Below are 25,831 nucleotides of genomic sequence, written 5' to 3'. Positions count from 1 at the left end.
CTTAAGGGTTTCTGTTATGGACGTTTGATTGTTTTTAGACCTGTTACAAATAGTGCAGCTATAAATAGCGTTGTGTATCTTTTCATCAGGATTTCATTTATGTCCAGGATACAGTCCTAGAGGTGGAATTCCTGGGTCAGAAAGTAAATGTATAGACAGTGTTTCTGGTAATTAACAGATTCCCCTCTAAGAGGGGAAAATACCACTTTGTATTTGTCAGCAATATATGAGAGTACTTGTTTTCCCATAGCCTGTCAACAAATTGTAATCACACTTCATAAAATATTTTAAGTAGGTCTGTGTCTTAGAATCTTCATTTTGGCAGAAATATGATATGGATTGAAAGGTGTGATCCTAAAGATGGGGAAATGTGTTGGGCCTAGTCTGAGAAAGGTAGATTTTAACTAAGGATATAGAGTTACATTAAACAATCATTAACAGGTTATCGTAAGTGGGACTAAGTAACTGGATAAAGGCAACATAAGATAAATTGGAGATAACTCTTACACTTCTAAGAGCATGAAGGGTTTTTCTCAGAGAATACTGAGCACCAGCAGGTTATGGGGTAGGGGGATTCCATTTTGGATGCTTTGCATTTGAGGTGCTTCTGGGACATTTCAGTTTGGGGTGTAGATGGTTATATGAATCTGAAAAGTTTAGGCGAGAGTGGAGCTTTAGAGTTATCACTGTATATTTTAAAATATGTGTAGCTGAAGATGCCCAGGAAAATATTAGGTAACATTTGAGCGCATAATAGGTTCCCAACTTTAAGAGTAGTTTTATGTTCCTTTTCTGTTTTTTTGTTTTTTATTTCCCCCTAGCAATTGACTTACTGTCTCCTTGGTTAGAATTTAAAAATGTATGCTTCATTTTCATGACTTATCTTTTACAGACTTAACTATGTATGTGTATGAGTACAGATAGAATATATGTAATCCACTATATAATTCTCTCCTGAGTTTGTACAAATTTAGTTTTGGTGCAGGAATAGCTTAAATTCCCTTGCTGTGGTGCCCTGTCTCCATATAAACATAACTGTATATACAATTTTAAAACTTTGTTGAGGTTCTCTACTTAGTTCAAAATCTTTCCATTCTGGGTATTTAATTTTGACAGAGTTAGGTTAATGGAGGTGGTTCTTTTGCCACTGAAATATGCTTTTTACAGTATAATTTAAAAACATACAGAATGATGATAATGTGTTGTCCAAGTAATTTTCACTTTACAGCTGAGAAAGGAGTATTATCTGAAATAGAACAGGTTTCTGTCTTACATGGACTTAAGAATATTGAGGCAGGAAATGAATTTACAACTGTGGAATTAGAAAAGCATTAAAAGATCTAGTTTAACCTCATTTTATAGATTGAGAAAAATGTTTGTTATTTTTCTGACCAAACCGTTGTGAAACAACATGAGTGTATAAATACCAGATGTTGGGCTACAGACTTTAAATTTAGGTTTGACCATTAAAAAATGGGATTGGCCGAGGTGGGCAGATCATGGGGTCAGGAGATTGAGACCATCCTGGCTAACATGGTGAAACCCCATCTCTACTAAAAATACAAAAAACCAACCAGGAGTGGTGGCAGGCACTTGTAGTCCCAGCTACTCGGGAGGCTGAGGCAGGAGAATCGCTTGGACCCGGGAGGCGGAGGTTACACTGAGCTGAGATCATGCCATTGCACTCCAACCTGGGCAACAGAGTAAGGCTCCGTCTCAAAAAAAAAAAAAAAAAAAGGTAGGGATTGAAATGGAGAAGAGTAGAACTATAGACATAATTTTGTACTTGTCGGGTTCCTTCTTTAAGATTATTTCTGCATAATAAAAAAATACTAATTGACATTTACTTACCCCCATTATGTACTGTTCTAAGTGATTTAAAAGACTTCTCATTTTAGTCCTCAAAACCACCATATGAGATACAGTTACCATTAGGTACGTATTACGGGTTAGGAATATAGTCCAAAAGATTTGGTAACTTTCCCAAGTATACACAGTGGCCAGAAGCTAAGTTGAGGGGTTGGTGGGAAGTTGAGGGAGAAGCTAAATTGGGAATCTAAACCTAGGCAGACTGAAAATAGAACATCTTTTGAGTGAAGACACCAGGATTGATACAAGGATCCAAAACCTTGTCACATGAGTTGAAGGAAATTGATTAAAAATGGTTTGAATTAGGAAAGATGATGATTGAGGCTGGCAGGGACATTTAGGCTAAGTGTTAGATCTGTTGTGGCAAGAGTGTGTCGATTTCTTCATGGACTTAAAGCATAGAATGAGTTCCAAAAGCTTATCTTTGATTCAGTATCAAGTACTTTCTCTTTCCTATGTCAGAACTACGTGAACACAGAGTGGCTTTTCTTGGAGTTAAAACTGCCCCCCAGCCCCCATCACCTACGTAAGATCCCACACAGGATTAATATCTATTTAATCTAAATGAGTTAGGTACACTGTTAGAGTCCTGAGCTTACGTAGTTCTTGTTTGATTTGGAAGAGCCAGAGCTAGCTCCTTCTAACTTCAGGCCCACTTTGGTTTTGAGCAGGCCACTCTTAGTTGGGTAATGGTTCAAGATTTCTTCCCTTAGTTTCTACCTTTTTAATGCTGCCTCACTAGGATATGGTATTTAATATCATAAATACTAATTCCTGTATTTCTATGGCACAGTGGGTTTTTAAACTTGAGCATGCATCGGAATCACTGAGGGGATTTGTAAATGTAGATTGCTGGACCTCATTTCCAGAGTTTCTGACTGAGGGTCTGAGATGGAGCCCAAGAATTTGGATTTCCAGATGATGTTGATGCTGCTGATCTTGGGACCATACTTTGAGAACCACTGCTGTAGTAGCCTGGCCTACCTTTGATAGATTGAGCTTTTTAAGAGTAAGAACCAGATGTTACTCATTTCTTTGTCCCTCTACTACCTAGCAATACATAGGAGCAGCAGCTTTTTTGTTTGTTTGTTTGCTTATACTTTTAAGTTCTAGGGTGCATGTGCACAACGAGCTCATTTGTTACATATGCATACGTGTGCCATGTTGGTGTGCTGCACCCATTAACTTGTCATTTACATTAGGTATATCTCCTAATGCTATCCCTCCCTCCTCTCTCCACCCCACAACAGGCCCGGGTGTGCGATGTTCCCCTTCCTGTGTCCAAGTGTTCTCATTGTTCAGTTCCCACCTATGAGTGAGAGCATGCGGTGTTTGGTTTTTTGTACTTGCGATAGTTTGCTGAGAATGATGGTTTCCAGCTTCATCCATGTCCCTACAAAGGACGTGAACTTATCCTTTTTTATGGCTGCATAGTATTCCATGGTGTATATATGCCACATTTTCTTAATCCAGTCTGTCATTGATGGACATTTGGGTTGGTTCCAAGTCTTTGCTATTGTGAATAGTGCTGCAGTGAGCATACTTGAGGAGCAGCAGGTCTTAATTTTATAGAAGCCAGTGTGGACTGTTACTGATTTCTTTGGTCTGATGATATCAGGAAGTTAGGCCTAAAAGTGAAGAACCTGGCTCAGCATGATTGCTTATGCCTGTAATCCAAGCACTTTGGGAGGCCAAGATGGGAGAATTGCTTCAGCCCTGGAGTCTGAGACCAGCCTGGGCAACATGGTGAGACCCTGTCTCCACAAAAAGTTTTAAAACTAGCCAGGCGTAGTGGCATGCGTCTGTAGCCCCCGCTTCTTGGGAGGCTGAGGTAAGAGGATTGCTTGAGCCTGGGAGGCCAAGGCTGCAGTGGGCATGATCACACCACTGCACTTCAGCCTGGGTGACAGAGTGAAACCCTGTCTCTGAAAACAATAAATAAAAATATGTAAAATTGAAGAACCTTATAAAGCTTTAGGTTCAGGTCAGGTTAGGTTTGTAATACTTACTATTAGGAAATAAACGTACAGCCAAGTCACTGATAGAATTTTTACATGGTTTTACTTTCTTATGAAATTTCTTGTTTTTTTCTTTTTAAAATGTTTCTAGAGAGCTGGCTACATATAAAAACTAGAATCTGTTTTTTCCTGACTTTTTAATGATCGCCATTCTAACTGGCGTGATACGGTTATCTCAGTGTGGTTTTGATTTGCGTTTCTCTAATGACCAGTGATGATGAGCTTTTTTTCATATGTTTGTTGGCCGCATAAATGTCTCTTTTTGAGAACTGTCTGTTCATATCCTTTGCCCACTTTTTGATGGGGTGGTTTGTTTTTTTCTTGTGAATTTGTTTTAAGTTCTTTGTAGATTCTGGATATTAGCCCTTTGTCAGATGGATAGATTGCAAAAATGTTCTCCCGTTCTGTAGGTTGCCTGTTCACTCTGATGATAGTTTCTTTTGCTGTGCAGCAGCTCTTTAGTTGAATGAGATCCCATTTGTCAATTTTGGCTTCTGTTGCTGTTGCTTTTGGTGTTTTGGACATGGAGTCTTTGCCCATGCCTTTGTCCAGCATGGTATTGCTTAGGTTTTATTCTAGGGTTTTTATGGTTTTAGGTCTTAACGTTTAAGTCTTTAATCCATCTTGAGTTAATTTTTACATAAGGTCTAAGGAAAGGGTCCAGTTTCAGTTTTCTACATGTGGCTAGCCAGTTTTCCCAACACCATTTATTAAATAGGGAATCCTTTCCCCATTTCTTGTTTTTGTCAGGATTGTCAAAAGATCAGATAGTTGAAGATATGTGGCGTTATTTCTGAGACCTCTGTTCAGTTCCATTGGTCTACATGTCTGTTTTGGTTACTGTAGCCTTGTATAGTTTGAAGTCAGGTAGCGTGATGCCACCAGCTTTGTTCTTTTTGCTTAGGATAGTCTTGGCTATATGGGCTCTTTTTTAGTTCCATATGAAATTTAAAGTAGTTTTTTCTGATTCTGTGAAGAAAGTCAGTGGCAGTTTGGGGACAGCATTGAATCTATAAATTACTTTGGGCAGTATGGGCATTTTCACAATACTGATTCTTCCCATCCATGAGCATGGAATGTTGTTCCATTTGTTTGTGTCCTCTTTTATTTCGTTGAGCAGTGGTTTGTAGTTCTTCTTGGTGAGGTCCTTCACATCCCTTGTAAGTTGTATTCCTAGGTATTTTATTCTCTTTGTAGCAATTGTGAATGGGAGTTCACTCATGATTTGGCTCTCTGTTTGTCTGTTATTGGTGTATAAGAATGCTTGTGATTTTTGCACATTGATTTTATATCCTGAGACTTTGCTGAAGTTGCTTATCAGCTTAAGGAGATTTTGGGCTTAGACGATGGGGTTTTCTAAATATACAATCATGTCATCTACAAACAGGGACAATTTGACCTCCTCTTTTCCTAATTGAATACCCTTTATTTCTTTCTCCTGCCTGATTGCCCTGGCCAGAACTTCCAACACTATGTTGAACAGGAATGGTGAGAGAGGCCATCCCTGTCTTGTGCCAGTTTTCAAAGGGAATGCTTCCAGTTTTTGCCCATTCAGTATGATACTGGCTATGGGTTTGTCATAAATAGCTCTTATTATTTTGAGATACATTCCATCAAAACCTAGTTTATTGAGAGTTTTTAGCATGAAGGGGTTGAATTTTATAGAAGGCCTTTTCTGCGTCTGTTAAGATAATCATGTGGTTTTTGTCATTGGTTCTGTTTATGTGATGGATTATGTTTATTGATTTGCATATGTTGAACCAGCCTCGCATCCCAGGGATGAAGCCGACTTTGATCGTGGTGGATAAGCTTTTTGATATATGCTGCTGGATTCGGTTTGCCAGTATTTTATTGAGGATTTTCGCATCAATGTTCATAGGGATATTGGCCTGAAATTTTCTTTTTTTGTTGTGTCTCTGCCAGGTTTTGGTATCAGGATGATGTTGGCCTCATAAAATGAGTTAGGGAGGAGTCCCTCTTTTCCTATTGTTTGGAATAGTTTCAGAAGAAATGGTACCCACCTCCTCTTTGTACCTCTGGTAGAATTCAGCTGTGAATCCGTCTAGTCCTAGGCTTTTTTTGGTTGGAACTTGTTATTGGTCTATTTAGGGATTCGACTTCTTCCTGGTTTCGTCTTGGGAGGGTGTATGTGTCCAGGAATTTATACATTTCTTCTAGATTTTCTAGTTTATTTGTGTAGAGGTGTTTATAGTATTCTCTGATGGTAGTTTGTATTTCTGTGGGATCATTGGTGATATCCCCTTTATCATTTTTTATTGTGTCTATTTGGTTCTTCTCTCTTTTCTTCTATGTTAGTCTGGCTGGCAGTCTATTTTGCTGATCTTTTCAAAAAACCAGCTCCTGGATTGTTGATTTTTTTTTTTTGAAGGGTTTTTCATCTCTCTATCTCCTTCAGTTCTGCTCTCATCTTAGTTATTTCTTGTCTTCTGCTAGCTTCTAAATGTGTTTGCTCTTGCTTCTCTAGTTCTTTTAATGCTGGAGAGGATGTGAAGAAATAGGAACGCTTTTATACTGTTGGTGGGAGTGTAAATTAGTTCAACCATTGTGGAAGACAATTCCTCAAGGACCTAGAACCAGAAATACCATTTGACCCAGCAGTCCCATTACTGGGTGGTGTATACCCAAAGGATTATAAATCATTCTACTATAAAGACACGTGCACATGTATGTTTATTGAAGCACTGTTCACAATAGCAAAGACTTGGAACCAACCCAAATGCCCGTCGATGATAGACTGGATAAAGAAAATGTGGCACATATACACCATGGAATACTATGCAGCCATAAAAAAGGATGAGTTCCTGTCCTTTGCAGGGACATAGATGAAGCTGGAAACCATCATTCTCAGCAAACTAACACAGGAACAGAAAACCAAACACCACATGTTCTCACTCATAAGTGGAAGTTGAACAATGAGAACCCATGGACACAGGGAGGGGAACATAACACAGAGGAGCCTGTCGGAGGGTAGGGGGCTAGGGGAAGGATAGCATTAGGAGAAATACCTAATGTAGATGACAGATTGATGGGTGCAGCAAACCACCATGGCACCTGTATACCTAAGTAACAAACCTGCACATTCTGCACAGGTATCCAAGAACTTAAATTTAAAAAAAAAAAAAGAAAGAAAGAAACTGCAATCTTTCCTTTCTCTTTCAGGGAAAATGGAGACTATTGGAATATGCTAGGTTCATGTTCTTATAAGTACTGCAAATGGCAGAACTTGATGAACTTGTACAAAGATCAGAAAGAGGCCATCATCTAGTCCTGTTAAAACTTAAACTTGGGGCCGGGTGCGGTGGCTCACGCCTTTAATCCCAGCACTTTGTGAGACTGAGGCGGGTGGATCACCTGAGGTCAGGAGTTCGAGACCAGCCTGGCCAACATGGCAAAACCCCGTCTCTACTAAAAATTCAAAAATTAACCAGGAATGGTGGCACATGCCTGTAATCCCAGCTACTTAGGAGGCTGAGGCAGGAGAATCACTTGAACCCAGGAGGTGGAGGTGGCAGTGAGCTGAGATCACACCACTGCACTCCAGCCTGGCTGACAGAGTAAGACTCCATCTCACAAAACAAAACAAAAAACTTGAGGCCTGACATGGTGGCTCATGCCGGTAGTCCCAGTACTTTGGGAGGCCAAGGCAGGGGGTTGCTTGAGGCCAGGAGTTCTAAACCAGCCTCACGAACATAGTAAGACCCTGTTTCTACAAAAGAAAAACATATTAGCTGGGTGTGGTGGCACGTGTCTGTAGTACCAGCTACTCAGGCAGCTCAGGCTCGGGGATTTCTTGAGCCCAGGAGTTTGAGGCTACAGTGAGCTATTATCGTGTCACTGTACTGCAGCCTAGGTGGCAGAGTGAGACCTTGTCTCAGAAACCAAAACAAAACTTGGGATAAAAAATGTAGAGCAAGAGCTTATGTTTTTATCACCCTCCCCAGTCCCCTACTTTCCCAGCTAGCAATGAATGTCTTAATAAGACTTTAACAAGAATAGTTTTGCTCTGGGAAGTCAAATCATGAGTGTATATCATTTAAGTGCCATTACAAATATTCAGGCTCTCATTGCGAATATCTAGATTATAACAGTAATACGTGACTGAATAGATACATAACATATAGTTTATTCTAGAAAAATTGTATATAGCTCCCTCATAGTAGATGATTGTGGTTCTTGAATGTGGGCTGAACACTTACTTGCCTGACAACCTGCAAGCCATGAAGAGATCCACATCTCCAAGGCCTAGTGGGAATGGGGAGACAGTTCATGCTGATATAGAAACTACCCTGTAGGTATCGCAGTACAGGTGAGAAACCAACATGAAGTAATAACACCTGCTATTTAAGGACACTTCAACCTATTTTACTCTTTCTCTTAGATGATTAACTCAGCAAATTAGGTTTTTCTGTACATTGCATAAAACTTTAGTTGTCTTTGGTAATCATAAGCCATATGGTTTTCTCTCTCCTCAGATACCCAGAAAGCGGTACTCTAGAAATGAATGTCAAGGATCTTAGACCACGAGCTAGAACCATTTTGAAATGGAATGAACTAAATGTTGGTGATGTGGTAATGGTTAATTATAATGTAGAAAGTCCTGGACAAAGAGGATTCTGGTTTGATGCAGAAATTACCACATTGAAGACAATCTCAAGGACCAAAAAAGAACTTCGTGTGAAAATTTTCCTGGGGTAAGATTGTCTTCACTGGTGCCATTTAATTAACTGAATTGATCAAGGAATGTATTTTTAGGTATTAACCACGTGTACCTTAGTAAAAAAAGATGGAGTCTATAAAAGATGGAAATTTCCATACTGAAGGAGAATATTTTTATAAATTCTTAAGAATTTTTAAAAGTTAAGAATGGCTTAGATCTTCAACTTTAAAGTTTGGAGATACTGTTTGGAAGAATGTTGGAAATAACTGAGTGTTTTATTACAGAAATTCTTACTTCCTCGTAGGATTCTTATAGATGGAACAAAACAATATATAAAAGCATTTTAATAACTATAATTGCTATGAGGATCTGTGTTGATGTAATAGCAGTGGATGACTACTTAACCAGCTGTCTGCTGGACTTCTAAGACTAGCTGAAATTTTCCTTCATAGTGATTTTTCAACTTACAGAATTTAAACTTAATGAAGAGAATTCAGAATGCAAAATGTCACCTGAATCAAATCCTTCAGATATTTCTATCATTTCTTTCTTTTCTTTTTTCTTTCTGTCTCTCTCTCTCTGTCTCTCTCTCCCTCCCCCTCTCCCCCTCCCCCCCTCCTTCTCTTCCCCCCCCCTCCTTCTCTCCCCCGCCCCCCTCCTCTCTTGTTCTGTCACCCAGGCTGGAGTGCAGCGGCATGATCTTGGCTCACTGTAACCTCTGCCTCTTGGGTTCATGCAGTTCTCCTGCCTCAGCCTCCCAAGTAGCTGGGACTACAGGCGTATGACACCACGCCCACCTAACTTTTATATTTTTAGTAGAGATGGGGTTTCACCATGTTGGCCAGGCTGGTCTCGACTCCTGCCCTCAAGTGATGTACCCGCCTCTGCCTCCCAAAGTGTTGGGATTACAGGTATGAGCCACTGCGCCCAGCTTTCTATCATTAATTTTTTAAGAAATACTTTCAGATGTTTCCCAAAGTGATAAAAGTAGTAGGCGTTATTTGAGTTACTTTTTTACACTTTGGAAAACATTGTCACTCTTTTTCTGTGTCTGCTGCTTCTGAATAATTTGCTGAATAGTCACTAATTTCCTTTTTAATAAATAAAATCTGTTAATCATTTCCAGTTCTTTATTATCAGTAATTACATAAACATCCTTGTATATGCATTTTTGTGCATTTCTTTTCTTTAGAATAAATTGTTAGATTTGTTTTATTGAATGCCGAGGGTTTTAGAATAACCCTGACAATTTTTGTTTTTAAAAAAAAAAAAATAAGAGAAACAGCTAAACGAATATTTGTGTCAAGTTCTGATTAACTGGATTAGTGATACAAGGTGACCAATCTTGGAACAATGATTAAAAATCTAAAGCGAGGATAGGCAAGCTTATAGCCCACTAGCTGCCTATTTTTGTAAATAAAGTATCATTGGAACACAACAGTGGCCATTAATTTATGTATTATCTGTGGCTATTTTTGTGCTCCACAGTATTGTTGAATAATTGCAACTGAGACCATCTAGCCTGCAAAGCCAAAACTACTTACTTTCTGGCTCTTTGTGGGAAAAGTTTGCTGACTCCTGAGATTTAAAAAAAAAAAAAAATGATGCGAGGTGTTGAAAACTTAACATTTTAGAGAACAGATTTCAGAACTTCTTACAAACAAAAGTGTGATTCTATTGCTAGACTAAGGGTATAGCTCAGTCACAGACTTCTAAACACCTTGAAACCCTGATATGGATGCAAATCATGAAGAAGGAGAAAGCCCCTAAATAAACTGGCTATGTTAGGAGCCTTATAACCTACTTGAGTGTTGGAAGTAGAAAGCATGTGTACACAGTAGGATAACAGCACACATAGCATTGAGCTAAAAAAGCTTGCTATTAAAAAAAGATTTCCTGGCTGGGTGCAGTGGCTCATGCCTGTAATCCCAACACTTTGGGAGACCAAGGTGGGCGGATCATGAGGTCAGGAGTTCGAGACCAGCCTGGCCAATATGGTGAAACCCCATCTCTACTAAAAATACAAAAATTAGCTGGCTGTGCTGGCACGTGCCTGTAGTCCCAGCTACATGGGAGGCTGAGGCAGAGGAATCACTTGAACCCAGGAGGCAGAGGTTGCAGTGAGCCGAGATCATGCCATTGTACTCCAGCCTGGGCTACAGAGCGAGACTGTCTAAAAAAAAAAGTTTTCCCAAGTGATCCTGAGGTATAGTTAAGAGTGGGAATACACTGGCTTTAGAAGTGGAACTAAGACTGAGTGGGCCAGGTGCCGTGGCTCACACCTGTAATCCCAGCACTTTGGGAGGCCAGGGTGGGTGGATCACCTGAGGTCAGGAGATCGAGACCAGTCTGACCAACTAGTGAAACCCTGTCTCCACTAAAAAATACAAAATTAGCTGGGTGCGGTGTTGCATGCCTGTAATCCCAGCTACTCGAAAGGCTGAGGCAGGAGAATCACTTGAACCTGGGAGGCGCAGATTGCCGTGAGCTGAGGTCATGCCATTGCACTCCAGCCTGGGCAACAAGAGTGAAACTTCGTCTCAATAAAAAAAAAGACTTGAGTGGAAATTATGGATAGGCAAATACCGGCTTGATGGAGAGAATGGTTATGTGATTGCTATCCCAACAGTACAATAAAATGTAAAGTATTATTCTTTGTCATTAAAGTTTTTACTAGAAACATTAGGAACACAATAGCTAAAAAGGAACCAGTGTGGCTTATGGATAGAATTTTTTTTTTTTGGGAGATGGGGTCTCGCTCTGTTGCCCAGGCTGCATAGCAGTGGCACAATCCCGGCTCACTGCAACCTCCGCCTCCTGGATTCAAGCAGTTCTCCTGCCGCAGCCACCGGAGTAGCTGGAACTACGGGCGCATGCCACCACGCCCATCTCATTTTTTGTATTTTAGTAGAGACAGGGTTTCACCTTGTTGTCCAGGCTGGTTTCGAACCCCTGAGCTCAGGCTATCTGCCTGCCTCAGTCTCCCAAAGTGGTAGGATTATAGGTATGAGCCACCGTGTTTGGAGAAAAAAAAAATTTTTTTTTAATGATTAGAAATCTTTCATCCTCACTGGTAAGAATGGATAAATAACAGGTTGAAAGAACAAATGCATTCTGCTGTTGATAGGCATTTTGGGGCTGTTAGAAACAGTGCTGCCATCAGGTTCTTGTACCTATACCTGTATCCTGGCACTTATGTGCATTAGTTTCTGTAGGATGTATCATGCCTAGGATTAAAATTACTAGGTTGTAGAACCTGTGCATCTTCAACTTGAGTAGATAGAACCAAGTGTCTGTACCAGGTTACAGTTCTGCAACAGTATGAGAGTTCCTGTTGTTAGTTTTCTCATCCATGCTTAGTTTTTTCAGACTTCAGTTTCCACTAATCAGGTGGGTATGTAATAGTATTTCATTTTGGCTTTGATTTGCAATTCTCTGACTCCTAGTGGGGTTGAGAATCTTTTCGTATTTTTATTGACAAGTTGGATATATCTTTTGTGAGGACCTGGTTCCAATTTGGTGACTTTTTTTGTTGCTAAATAATGTGTCCGATTCATTTTTGGAAGTTCTAATTACGGAGACTAGACTATTTCAGTTATATGTGGCAAAAATACTTTTTCTAATTCTGTGGCTTGTCTTTTTCTCCTTACGATGTTTGAATAGTAGTTTTCTTAATTTTAATGCAGTTGAGGTTATCAAAGTTCAAGAAAGTTTTTTTTCCTTTATGCTTGTACTTTCTATGTCTTTCTTAAAGATACTCTTGTATTACCTTCTAAAAGCTTTGTGGTTTTGCCTTTCTTTAGGTCTTTAATTGACTTGGAGTAGATTTTTGTGTACAGTGTGAGTGAGGTAAGGGTCTAATTTAACTCAATACATATGAATAAACATTTTTCCTAGCACTGTTTATTGAAAAGCCCATTTCCCTCCCATTGATCTTCAGTATCACCTCTGTCATATCAAGAATCTTATATTTGGTGAATCCTTCTGACTTCTCTATTCTGTACCATGGGTCTGTTTTTTGTGTATCTTTGTATCAGTTCCACACTTTCATAATACAACAGAGCACATGATCCTGCCTTGTTCTTCAAGTAGGTTTTATATGTTCTTAGCTCTGTGTACTTCCATTTGAATTTTGCAGTCTTCTTTTCTCTTTCTGGTATATAGGAATACAAGTATCCTTTGATCTTGGATTCAGTAGCTTTACTAGATTTACTAATTTTAATTTACATGTAGATTGTTTCAAAATGTTTGGAATTATAATCATCTGTGAATTATTACATTTTTGTTTTGTCTTTTTCTTTACTTTTGATTTCTTCTTCTTGTCCTTATTCACCAGTTGAGCCCTGAATTACATTGTTGAAAATAAGTAGTGATAACAGGCATCTTTTTCCCCTGCTTTCCAAGAGAAAACATACAAAATTTCATCAATAACTACAATGTTTGATATAGGAATTTTGTAGATATGCTTTCCTAGATTTGGTTTGACAGTGTTTTGTGTAGGATTTTTACATTTGTATTAATGTGTGAAATTTACATGTTAATTTTCCTATCTCAGTGTCCTTCACGGATTTATGCTAGTTTCACAAAATAATTTGGAATCTTCTTTTTCTTTCTTACGGTAGAGTTTTGTGTCCTTGTCTTGATTGTTTGGTAGAACTTCTCAGTAAAGTCATCTGGGGCTGAGTTTTCTTTGTGGGAAAGTTCTTTTATGGTCAATTCGGTTTCTGTAATGATCAGAGGACTATTCATGTTTTCTATTTCTTGAACTAAAATTTAATTTTCTAGGAATTTATCCATTGCAGCTAAATTTTAAAATCTGTTGTCATAAATTTTTTTGGTACCTACATCTTTTTAATGTGTTAATCTGTTACGATGTTTTTTATTTCTGAATTTAGTTTGTGACTTTTTGACCATTCTCATCAGAGGTTTATCAGTTTTATTAGACTTTTACAAAGAACTAACCTTCAGCTTTGATCCTCTCTATTGTATTGAAGGTGCAAAGGAAGAAGCAAATAGAGGACATGATTTTTAATCTGCCTTGGAGATTTGATAAGGGAACTTGGAGTTAAAGTTCATGCTTGTTTCTGTTTTTAATTTGTGAGTACCAAAAAGTACATATGCTTGAACTGTCTAATTCTAGTTATCAAATTCTATTTTCATGTTGTCATTTTCTATTTATTTTAGCTTTGAAAAAAATTGAAAACAAGTTTGGGATTCAAAAACATTTTTAAAAATAATTTGTTCACTTACTATTGTAATATAATATATACTACCATGTGAAGTTATGCTGATTTAGATATTTATAAGTAAAGTAGTATTTGAATCCTATTGGAAGAAAATTAATTTACCTTATTAAAACTACAGATAAAGGCCGAGCATGGTGGCTTGTGCCTGTAATCCTAGCACTTTGGGAGGCCAAGGTGGGCGGATCAGTTGAGGTCAGGAGTTCGAGACCAGCCTGGCCAGCAGGGTGAAACCTCATCTCTACTAAAAATATAAAAATTATGGCCAGGTGTGGTGGCTCACGCCTGTAATCCCAGCACTTTGGGAGGCTGAGGCGGACGGATCACCTGAAGTCAGGAGTTCTAGACCAACCTGGGCAACGTGGTAAAACGCCGTCTCTACTAAAAATATAAAAATGTTAGCTGCGCATGCTGGTGCACGCCTGTAATTCCAAGTCCTTGGGAGGCTGAGGCAGGAGAATCACTTTAACCCAGGAGGCTCAGGTTGTAGTGAGCAGAGATCACGCCACTGTACTCCAGCCTGGGTGACAGAGTGAGACTCTATCTCAAAAAAAAAAGAATAAAAAAAAAAAAAGCTACAGATACATTTTAGGTTCAGTGTCATTTTTACAGAGTTTTATGTATTTACTAAATTTTTTTCATACTTAAGAAATTTCTATAGTGATATACTTCTTATTCAACATGGCTTCTTACAGAATATATACTTAATATGCATATCAAGTTGTAAGTCACTGGTCACTGTGCTTCGGCCATGCTGGCCTCCTTGTGTTGCTTGATCACGCAAACATGCTCCTGCCTTGGGGCCTTTGTACTTGATGTTCCCTCCTACACAGATACTCATTTGACTTACTCTGTCTCTTATTTCAGTTCTCTGCTCAAAAGTATCTTCAGAGTTACCTTTCTTAATCACCCTTTTTAAAATCACATACATACCAGACATAAGCTACTTAAATTCTCCCTTACTCTGACTTTTTCTGAATTCTGAATTCTTTATTTTATTTATTATCACCCCATTTGTGTTTAGTTTCCTATTGCTGCTACAACAAATTACCACAAACATAGTAGCCTAAACAATAGAGCATAGTACAGTTTGGAGGTTAGAAATCTTAAATGGATTTGGATTTCACTAGGCAAAAATCATTGTTAGCAGGGATATGATTCAGTTTTTTAGACTCTTAAGGGAGAACCCATTTTCTTGCCTTTACCATGTTTCAGAGGCCTCCCACATGCCTTAGCTTGTTACCTGCTTTCTCCACCTTCAAAGCCAACGATGTTGCATCTCTTTGACAGTTCTTTTTGTGGCTACATCCCCTTCATATTCTCTCCTCTGCCTCCCCTTCCCCTGTGATTATATTGGTTCTGCGTGGATAATCTTCCCATTTCAAGGTTTTTTATGTGCAAAGTCTTTTTTGCCATATGAGGTAAACGTATTTATAGGTTCCTGGAATTAGGACATGAACCTCTTTGGGGCCCATTGTTCTGCCTGTCATACCACTGGAATGTTAATGTTTTGTTTGTTTTGTTTGCTGTCGTGTGCCAGGCCTTGTTCTAGGCACTAGTTACAATAGATTTTCAGTACGGTATTTCATAGATTTCCGAGAGAATAGTTTTTTTTTTTGGTATTTTAACATCTCTGAAATAAAAATGTATCTTAAATTTGCTGTTGGGCTGACAGAAGTTGAATTCTTTCAAAGATTTGAATTTGCTTGTTTACTAGTCACTTGGGAGTGCCATTTAAGTTTAATACTCTGCTTGAGCCTTTTTAGACCACATAGGTAGCATGAATTCAGGCCTCTGAACCGGACTGAATCCTAGCTTATCATTTAATTCTTGGAGGATGCTTTTTTTCCCTTATACCCAGTGGCAGTATTGAAACAAGAATTTTTTTTTATCTGCAAGGTGTGGTTTATTTCTCATTTTAACTGTGAGAATGGGTTGGTATCTAAGCTTTATTTGAAGGTGTTCCTTAGACACCTCATCACAGTCTTTTTTTCTTACTTGAAATTACATAATGTGTCTTATAGTTGCTGATTACCATTTGGTGTCCCAGCTTTATTTGGGAATTCTTAGACTGCCTGATTTCAGTCTAGTTTCTTTTTTATTGGTACATAAATTGTTTTACAAGTATCGGCCTATTAGATTCAGTGAAATAGGATATTTCTTGGGGAATGAATTGATTATATGCATGTTTTTATTATGATCAATGGCATTTAGTTTTGTGTATAAAGAGTGTCTTGATAAGCCTTTAACAAAAATGGTACATAAGTGAAAAAGTGGCTTTGGCCTTGAATTTGTGACATTTATTGAATCACTTAAAGTAGTACATGGAAAGCACCTGTTTGCAGGTAGGGTGGGACAGCTGGCAGTAGATTAGTGCTTTTAGCTAAAACAACTAAATAGCCCGATCAAATAGTCATCTCTTTGAATGCACCAGAGAATCAAAGAGAACCACTGCGGGTATGTCTCTGGAGAGGTAAGAATCTCATAAGGCAGGTAGCTTTGTAGTTGTGTTTTGCCCCTAGGGAATCTGCTAATTCTGGATGCAGTGTAAAATCTAGTTCAGAGCAGCTAGGAGTAGGATGGAAAGAAAAGTCAGCAGAGCTTTTGGCAGATATTTGGGATGCCTCAAGCATATGGCCTGCTTTCACCTTTGGGCTTTGGTTGAATACTGGACTTGTGCTGGACAAGAGGCTGGAAATGTAGTAAAAAGTGGCATTTTCAGCAGTCTTAGAAGGCATACACTAGATTTTAGGGTAACTGGTGTAATGGCTCCACAGAATATGTAGGTCTTTTAGTTTGAAAACTGGATGGCTAAGGCATACAGGTAGACTAAATCTTACTTAAAGACTGTAAACCAACCTTGACTCAGCATAGATGCTGATTAAATGTTAAACCACCACAGTATCTCTCCAGCAGTAGGAAGGTTGAACTTTCCTTTATATAAGATAATATCTGAAGCTTTTGGCTCCATGATGGAGCCAAAAATGCCATTCTGCCAAAAGACGGTGCCACATAATCAGAAAACAGAAGGAATACCAATTATGGGAATAGACCCATAGGTGATCTTGATAATTCAAGTTATCAGAGAAACTTTCAAGTAACTGTGATTAATATGCTGAAAACATGGTGAATTTCAGCTGAGAATTGGAATTCACAAAATAATTATATGGAGATTCTAGAACTGAGAATTATAGTTTCCTAAGACCTTGTTAAATTGATTTAATAACAAATAAGGGCCAGGCACCGTGGCACACGCCTGTAATCCCAGCACTTTGGGAGGCCGAGGCAGGTGGATCATGAGGTCAGGTGATCAAGACTATCCTGGCCAACATAGTGAAACCCCGTCTCTACTGAAAATACAAAAATTAGCTGGGCATGGTGGCAGGTGCCTGTAGTCCCAGCTACTCGGGAGGCTGAGGCAGGAGAATCACTTGAACCTGGGAGGCAGAGGTTGCAGTGAGCCAAGATTGCGCCACTGCACTCCAGCCTGGCGACAGAGCGAGACTCTGTCTCAAAAAAAAAAATTTAAAAACATAAAAAAAAAAACAAGACACAGCAGAAGATAGGATTAGGAAACCAGAAGATAAGTCAATAAAAACTACCCATACTGAAACATGGAAAACACAAGAGTACAAGAGTGTTAGACACATAGGACTTGGTGAAAGGTGTGTATGTGTGTGTGTATGTATATATATACACGTATATATACACGTATATGTGTATATATATACGTATATATACACGTATATGTATATATATACACGTATATATACACGTATATATACACGTGTATGTATATATATACACGTATATATACACGTGTATGTATATATATACACGTATATATACACGTGTATGTATATATACACATATATGTGTGTATATATATGTATATATGTGTGTATATATATTTATATTTGGAATTCCTAAAGAAGAGAGTAGAGTGAAAACAGTATTTGAAAATATAGTAGCCCAAAATTTCCAAAACTGATTAAAGATACCAGTTCAGGTCAAAGAAGTTCTGTAAACTCTAAGCAGGATAAATATAAAGAAAATGCACAGTGGTATATCACAAACAAGAATGCTAAAAACTAAAGATAACACAGTGAAGATGACCAAGTTTTCATTAGAAGCAATTTAAGCTAGGAGACAGTGGAATGGCATGTGAAAATACTAATTTAAAAACATTCCCAGCTGGGCGTGGTGGGTCACGCCTATATAATCGCAGCATTTTGGAAGGCCAAGGCGGGCAGATCACTTGAGGTCAGGAATTCAAGACCAGCCTGGCCAACATGGCAAAACCGTGTGTCTACTAAAAATAAAAAAATTAGCCATGCGTGGTAGTGCACACCTGTAACCCCAGCTATTTGTGAGACTGAAGCAGGAGAACTGCTTGATCCTGGGAGGTGGAGGTTGCAGTGAGCTGAGATCGTGCCTGGGTGACAGAGCAAGACTCCATCTCAAAAAAAAAAAAAAAAAAATTTCCCAACTTAAAATATATTTTTCATGAAGATACCTGTCAAAAATAAAGCCAAAATAAAAATATTATCAAACAAAACCTGAAAGAATTCACCATCAACAGACAGGCACTAAGAGAAATAATAAAGGGAGTTATTTAAGTGGGAGAAATGAGATTCCCGACGGAACATGGAAATATGGGACAGAATTAAGAGCAGGGAAAGGGTAAATGTATGAGTAAGTATAAATAATTTTTTTTTAAATAGTGAACTTTAAAATATTCATAGAAAAAAATGCGTGACAACAATAATGCAGAAGATGGGGTTGGTAAATGAAGTTGTGAGATTCTGGCATCATTGGGGAAGTAGTGAAAGTAAAATTTAAAGTAGATTATATCAGGTTTGCACAGTCCAATCTCTAATGCAACTACTAAAAATAAAGGATTTTTAACAAATTAACACACTGAAAGTGAAAAAATAAATATTAGTCTAATCCAAAATAAGGCAATTGTGACTAAAAGAAGCAGATAAAGTAGAAAACATACAGTAAAATGGCAGAAACAAACACAGCTTTATCAGCCTTTATATTAACTGTGAGTCAAGCATTTCAAGACAACGATCAACAAACTAGATTAAAATAAAAAAAATCCACATGCTACTCTTAAGAAAGACTCCTTAAATATAAAATCACAGAAGTTGAAAAGAGGTGAATGGTTGGGATTGTAAGAAGATGACAACAGCAAAGACTTTTCAAATGCCCTTAAATGTCCTGGGAATATAGAGCAAAATATTACTAAATTATCTAATTCACAAACTCATGGACAGCATCTACAATGAAACAGGGTGGTATGGTATCATAACCCCCAAATAGCTGGTGGGATAAACAGTGGAAAGCTTCAAGACCTGTGTAGTATCAGTGGCTATGCAAGAGAAATATGTGTTGGGCCCAAGAATTCCAAATAATGAATTAGCTCAGCAAACTAATTTGAAAATAGCAGCTATGGTAGCCATCTTTTAAGGTAACCCCCAGTGATTCCTGCTTACTCTAATACTCACCCTCATGTGGTTTTCAGCCATACTTCACTAGGGTGGCCCTTTGTGACCAATAGAATATGGTGTAAGTGATGCTGTACCACTTCAAGATGAGGTTTTAAAAAGATACCAGCTTCCATTTTGGGTGTGCCCTCTTGGATCACTCCCTCTGAGGGAAGCCAGCTGCATGTGATGAGGCTATCCAGGCAGCTTTTTTATTTTCCCTGAGTAGAGCCTTTAAATGAGACTGCACCCCTGACCAATGGCTTAACTGCAATCTCATGAAAGATCTTAAGCCAGAACTACCCAGCTAAGCTACTCCCAGATTCCTGACCCACCCCCATATGAGTAAGTACAAGCAGTTTGCAGTAAGATCTGAAGGGGCTAGAGTACTCTTTAAACTCTTTAAATTGGTCGGTTAAAGCTCCATTCCAGGACTAAAGCTCTATATTGAGAAGAAACTGGTGGGAATAGGTTCCAAACTAAGTAGGACCAGGAGAATAGAGACAAAGGAAAAAGAGGTCCAGTTAGAAATAGGGGAGGAGAATATAGCCAAAAGATTTCAGTAAGGAAGCTTCCATGCTGTCTTTTAAAAATTGTTTTTGAGGTATAACTTACATTCAGTAATATGTACTTACCCTTAAGTGTATCTTAAATACAGTGAACATTGACAAATGGATATACGCATGTCACCACTAATCAAAACACAATGTTTTCATCACTCCCAGAAGTTCCCTTGGGTCCCATTACAGTTACCGCTACCATCTGTAGCATTGGTCCCAGACTGCCACTGATTGGCCTTCTATCAGATTAGATTTTAGTCTCCAGAATTTTGACTCTTTCTCCAAGAAATGTGTACTCTATAGCTGCTAGCAAAAAGTGAAATTAGACCCTTTAAAGGGTTTAGGAAATTTATCTTATGAAAATAAGCGAAAGGATCGATGTTAAATTCTGTATGAAGTTAGAAGAGAGTGAGAAAATAAGGAACAGTATAACATGCTTACAAGGAAAACATTCCAGAAAAGCATTAGTCAAGTAAAGGAGAGCCAAGGATTTTAAGTCAAGCCAAACTAGCCTTTAGTATAACAGCTATAGACAAATTGTCATTAACTTCCAAAACTGGGGGAATATTATTCTCATGAACCCTTCCTAAGGAATCTTCAGGAGAACTAGGTTCAAACAATCAAGATGACTGAAGATAATTTGAAATAAAGAGTTGCGCTAAACATTTAAAATATTTTTACATTTAGAAACAGAACTAACTGAACATAAAGGAGAAAGTATACTATGTACTGGCTCTATGACCTGACACAGTTAGCTATATTATAACTAAAAAGTAGAAGGGAAATATGCAAAAAATTTAAAGTGTTTTCAGTAATTGACAGCTGGCAACAATGTCTTGTGTGTAATGTGGGATAAAGCAAAGGAGTATTTGTAATATTCTGATTTTGGTATCCTTAAGAACTAGGATTTTTCTGGTTGGGGGAAAAAGGAAAAAAGACACATAATTTTTTTAAAAAGTAAATATCCTTTAGCCCTGAATTTGAATATAAAATACTAGCATGAACTCATGAGATGTTTTGTGTTTGAGTGTGTATATTAATGTGTATGTTTAAAATGTATAGGGTACAAACAGTAATCAACCTAGTTGCAGTAAGCTTTCCTAGTGCCTAACTATGGTCTCGAAATACCTTTCCCACTGAAAGAAACTCCTGGCTGGAGGCAGAAAATGGGCAAGATGAACCTGGAATATCTTGTCATGCAAATAAGGAATCCCACAAAGTCTGCTAAGTTCTCGTCAGAAGGATTTGGGAGTCAACTGGAAGCTCCCACTGGTCAAAGATGAGACAATTTGAACATCGATAAGAAAAATAAAGTGGGTCGAGACATACCAAATATATTTAAATCCATGAGTCCGTAGTAACACAGTCAGTATGGAAGTTGTTAGAGAATGATTTATTTTTAAAACTGCTAAGTCAGCATTTTATCTTTGTTATATGAGCTATACTACTGGGTCACCAACCAGTTTAATGAGGTCCTTTCTCTGTAAAATTGTGCCAAGTAAATGAGATGAGAAGGGAATGATAGAATGGGAATATCAACATTTTCTAATCCCCAAAGAATTAATGTAGGCATTGAGCATAAGTAGCTGCCGTCAGGAGAGGAAAAGAGATAAATAAATAGGTGCTTCCTGATGGAAATAGACCTATGAAATTATCTTACCAAGAAAATGAACCTAAATCTGATTGAGATTGAGACTTTAGCCCAGGAGTTGGCAATATTTTTCTTCTGTAAAGAGCCACATAGTAAATAGTTTAACTTGGGGGCCAGATGGTCTGTCACAACTACTTAACTCCCCTGTTAACAGCATGAAACCAGCCATAGATAATACAAAAATCAGATGGCATAACTAAGTTCTAATAAAACTTTATTTTTAAAGTTTTTTGACCTACGCTCCAGATCAGCTACCAATGTACAAGAAGTACGAATGACAGAAAAAACTGTTTAACCCATACTTTGGGAATGCAAATATCAAAAATCAACACTGTGAGAAACACTATAGGACAAATGGTTGGACTTGTTAACAGATTTCAAGGAGGAAAGAGATGGCATGTGAATTTATAGATTAGAGACTTTTCAAACACAGGCAAAACTGTTTTAGGGAGGTAGACAAGTGACATGATGAAAAAAATTAAGGTAAATATAACTCTTGGGAGGACATGAAGTTGTCATTGTGAGGGGACAAGGTGAGGGTTTCTGAGGTAGTTGATATTCCTATGTCTTCTGTCATTGGTGGTCACAACGGATGTGCATGTTGATAATTGGTTAAGCTATGCATTTATGCAGTTTTTTGCATTTGTGTATATTTGACATTGAAAGGTTTTAAAGAAAAGGTGGAAGGATGGAAAAAGTCTTCAAGCAAGTGCTAACCAAAAGAAAGTAAACTTTTGATTCAGAATGCATTACTAGAGATAAGATATTCAGTAAGATTTAGGCTTCTTAAATCTGTAGCTAATAAAGCAAAAGCCAACAGATTAAAAGGAGAAATGGGCTGGGTGTGGTAACTCATGCCTGTAATCCTAGCACTTTGGGAGGCCGAGGCGGGCAGGTCACCTGAGTTCAGGAGTTCGAGACGAGCCCAGCCAACATGGTGAAACCCTGTCTCTACTAAAAATACAAAAATTAGCCGGGTATGGTGGCGCAGGCCTGTAATCCCAGCTACTTGGAAGGCTGAGGCAGGAGAATTGCCTGAATACAGGAGGTGGAGACTACAGTGAGCCGAGATTGCACTACTGCACTCCAGCCTGGTGACAGAGCGAGACTCCATCTCAATAAATAATATAAACAAACAAATAAATAAATGGAGAAATGTACAAATCCACACCCATAGTAGGAAACTTTGAAGAAGTATATACAAACAAATATGAATTGAGTCTGACAAGTATGGTTTAGTATTTGAAAGACTTTATGAAAAGGGCATCTTATTTTTGCCTAGAAATTATATTTATTGGAAATTTATTTTTTGTAGATTTTTAAACTGTTACAGAATTATCCCATGTAATTACATTTTCACAAAAGTATATAAAAATATATTGCTTACATAAAAGAAATGTTAAAATTCTACCAAAGGACAAAACAAACAGAAAACATACCTTATTTCTTGATAGAAAGGTTTAATATTGCACAGATTTAACAGGAAGTTATTTAAATATTTCATTTTAATTGACAGAGTGCCATTTTATCTAGTCTTTAAATTTACAAGGTAGCTACTTCTCACCAGATTATCTAATGAAGTCTGTATTTTTTTTCTCATATTACACTATGAATGTTAACTAATCACTATGGACTTTTCCTACTATTGAAAACAATAGTTCAGAATGATTGGAATAGCTCTAATCTCAATTTATAAATAGACAGATTTCAGTGAGATTCCAAAGTGACTTTTAATTATTATTTGTATATACCTTAGATTTTGCTGGCAGAAGTTAACCTTTCTTCCTTTTTTAAACAGGGGTTCTGAAGGAACATTAAATGACTGCAAGATAATATCTGTAGATGAAATCTTCAAGATTGAGAGACCTGGAGCCCATCCTCTTTCATTTGCAGATGGAAAGTTTTTAAGTATGGATTTTTGTTTTTGGGCTTAGACTACATGTGTTGTACATGATTGAACTTTATTTTTACTGGTCAGTGAATAACTTGGAAGGAAGTATAAAACTGTAGACCATACAAATTTATTTTCAAGACAACAGTTTTGATCTAAGATTCATTTTGTTTTAATGAATTTTTCCTAAATGATAAAAGTGTTATTTTTGAAGAAATATATTATCTTGGTATTTTATTGCTATTATTTTATTTTAAAAATATTTGTGGATATATAATAGTTGTAGATATTTAAGGAGTATATGTGATATTTTGATACAGGCATACAGTGTGTAAATGATCAAATCTGGGAAATTGGGATATTCATCACCTCAAACATTTATCATTTTTTGTGTGTGTTGGGAACATTCCAAATCTATTCTTTTAGCGATTTTGAAACATACAGTAAATGTTAACTGTAGTCCCCCATCGTGCTTCTGAATACTAGATTTTATTCCTTCTGTCTAACTGTATCTTTGCACCCTATAGCCAACCCTTCTTTATCCGCTGTCCCACTTCCCTTCCCAGACTCTGATAACCATCATCATTCTATTCTCCAGCTGCACAAGATCAATTTTTTTTGGCTCCCACATATGGAAGAGAACATGTCACATTTGTCCTTCTGTACTTGGCTTCTTTCACTTAACATAATGTTCTCCAGTTTCATCCATGTTGTAAACGAAAGGATTCTATTATTTTTTATGGCAGAATAATATTTTATTGTATGTGTATATACCATATTGTCTTTTTATCTGTTGATGCGTTTCTTGCTGTTTCTTCTGTTATAGATTCTGTCCAAAGAAAAAGCCTGTTTCTGTAATTTTGTTAGCCACCCAAGTTTAGTTTTTAATAATGAGATTTATTTTTACACGAGTAAAGCCTTAGAATTATAGTGCTGATTGAGCCTTGAATTTCTGGGAGGTAATAAATGAGGCTTATATAAACATTTGAAGGTTAGAATGCAGCTGTACCTCTTCATTTTACGGATTTTTCTTACTTGATATCAAATATTTGGTAACAGAGTTAGGATTAGATTCTAGGTCTTTTAATTCATGGTGGGGCTTTTTTTGTTTGTTTTTTGTTTTTTGTTTTGAGACAGTTTCGCTCTTGTTGCCCAGGCTGGAGTGCAGTGGCGCAATCTCAGCTCACTGCAACCTCTGCCTCCCGGGTTCAGGCGATTCTCCTGCCTTAGCCTCTCGAGTAGCTTGGATTACAGGCACCCACGACCATGCCTGGCTAACTTTTGTATTTTTAGCAGGGACAGGGTTTCACTGTGTTGGCCAGGTTGGTCTCGAACTCCTGAGCTCGTGATCCGCCCAACCCAGCCTCCTAAAGTGCTGGTATTACAGGCATGAGTCACCACGCCTGGCCTCAGGCATTTGTTCTTAAAAACCTCACACTTGATTATTCTTTTTAGTTCCTTTCTTTTCATTAGAAAAGCTGTATGCTGGCTGGGTGACAGCAGTTTGGGAGGCCAAGGTTGGTGAATCACCTGAGGGGTCAGGAGTTTGAGACCAGTCTGGCCAACCTGGTGAAACCCTGTCTCTACTAAAAATACAAAAATTAGCTGGGTGTGGTGGCAGGTGCCTGTAATCCCAGCTATTCCGGAGGCTGAGGCAGGAGAATTACTTGAACCCAGGAGGCAGGGGCTGCAGTGAGCTAAGATTGGCACCATTGCCCTCCAGCCTGGGTGACAGAGTGAGACTCCCTCTCAAAAAAAAAGACCGGGTGCAGTGGCTCACATCTGTAATCCCAGCACTTTGGGAGGCTGAGGCGGGCAGATCACCTGAGGTTGGAAGTTTGAGACCAGTCTGACCAACATGGAGAAACCCCATCTCTACTAAAAAATAAAAAAATTAGCCAGGCGTGGTGGCGCATGCCTGTAATCGCAGCTACTCGAGAGGCTGAGGCGGGAGAATCGCTTGAACCCAGGAGGCAGAGGTTGCAGTGAGCCAAGATCACGCCATTGCACTCCAGCCTGGGTAACAAGAGCAAAACTCCATTTCAAAAAAAAAAAAAAAAAATGCTGTTTCCATGGGCTTTTCTTTATGAGATTCATAGATATAAAAAATGTTTTAAGACTAGACTTGCTATAATTTTGTTCTTAATAGGGCGAAATGACCCTGAATGTGACCTGTGTGGTGGAGACCCAGAAAAGAAATGTCATTCTTGCTCCTGTCGTGTATGTGGTGGGAAACATGAACCCAACATGCAGCTTCTATGTGATGAATGTAATGTGGCTTATCATATTTACTGTCTGAATCCACCTTTGGATAAAGTCCCAGAAGAGGAATACTGGTATGATTATCAGGTTTTTGTTGTTGTTCTTGCTGTGTAAACATGAAATATGTATTTGAACCACCAAAAGTAGATTTCTAAAGATACATAATA

The 25,831-nt window shown here is 38.1% G+C and overlaps 1 protein-coding gene across 2 annotated transcripts in view; it reads left to right on the top strand.

The window, feature by feature from the left end:
- UHRF2 (ubiquitin like with PHD and ring finger domains 2) overlaps positions 1–25,831 on the top strand; it is a 93,691-nt gene that overhangs the window by 38,764 nt on the left and 29,096 nt on the right. For both annotated transcript variants that reach the window (XR_010148980.1, XM_001142916.8), the window contains exons 4-6: positions 8,381–8,599; positions 23,310–23,419; positions 25,552–25,738. Coding sequence is in view for 1 of the 2 variants with exons in the window: in XM_001142916.8 (XP_001142916.3) it covers positions 8,381–8,599; positions 23,310–23,419; positions 25,552–25,738 (516 nt within the window). In the remaining variant the exon portion in view is untranslated. The remainder of the gene's footprint in view (positions 1–8,380; positions 8,600–23,309; positions 23,420–25,551; positions 25,739–25,831) is intronic.

This window comes from Pan troglodytes, chromosome 11, assembly GCF_028858775.2.
Source record: "Pan troglodytes isolate AG18354 chromosome 11, NHGRI_mPanTro3-v2.0_pri, whole genome shotgun sequence".
NCBI lineage: Eukaryota > Metazoa > Chordata > Mammalia > Primates > Hominidae > Pan > Pan troglodytes.
Note: the sequence above shows the minus strand (reverse complement) of the source record. Positions and strands in the feature narration are given on the sequence as shown.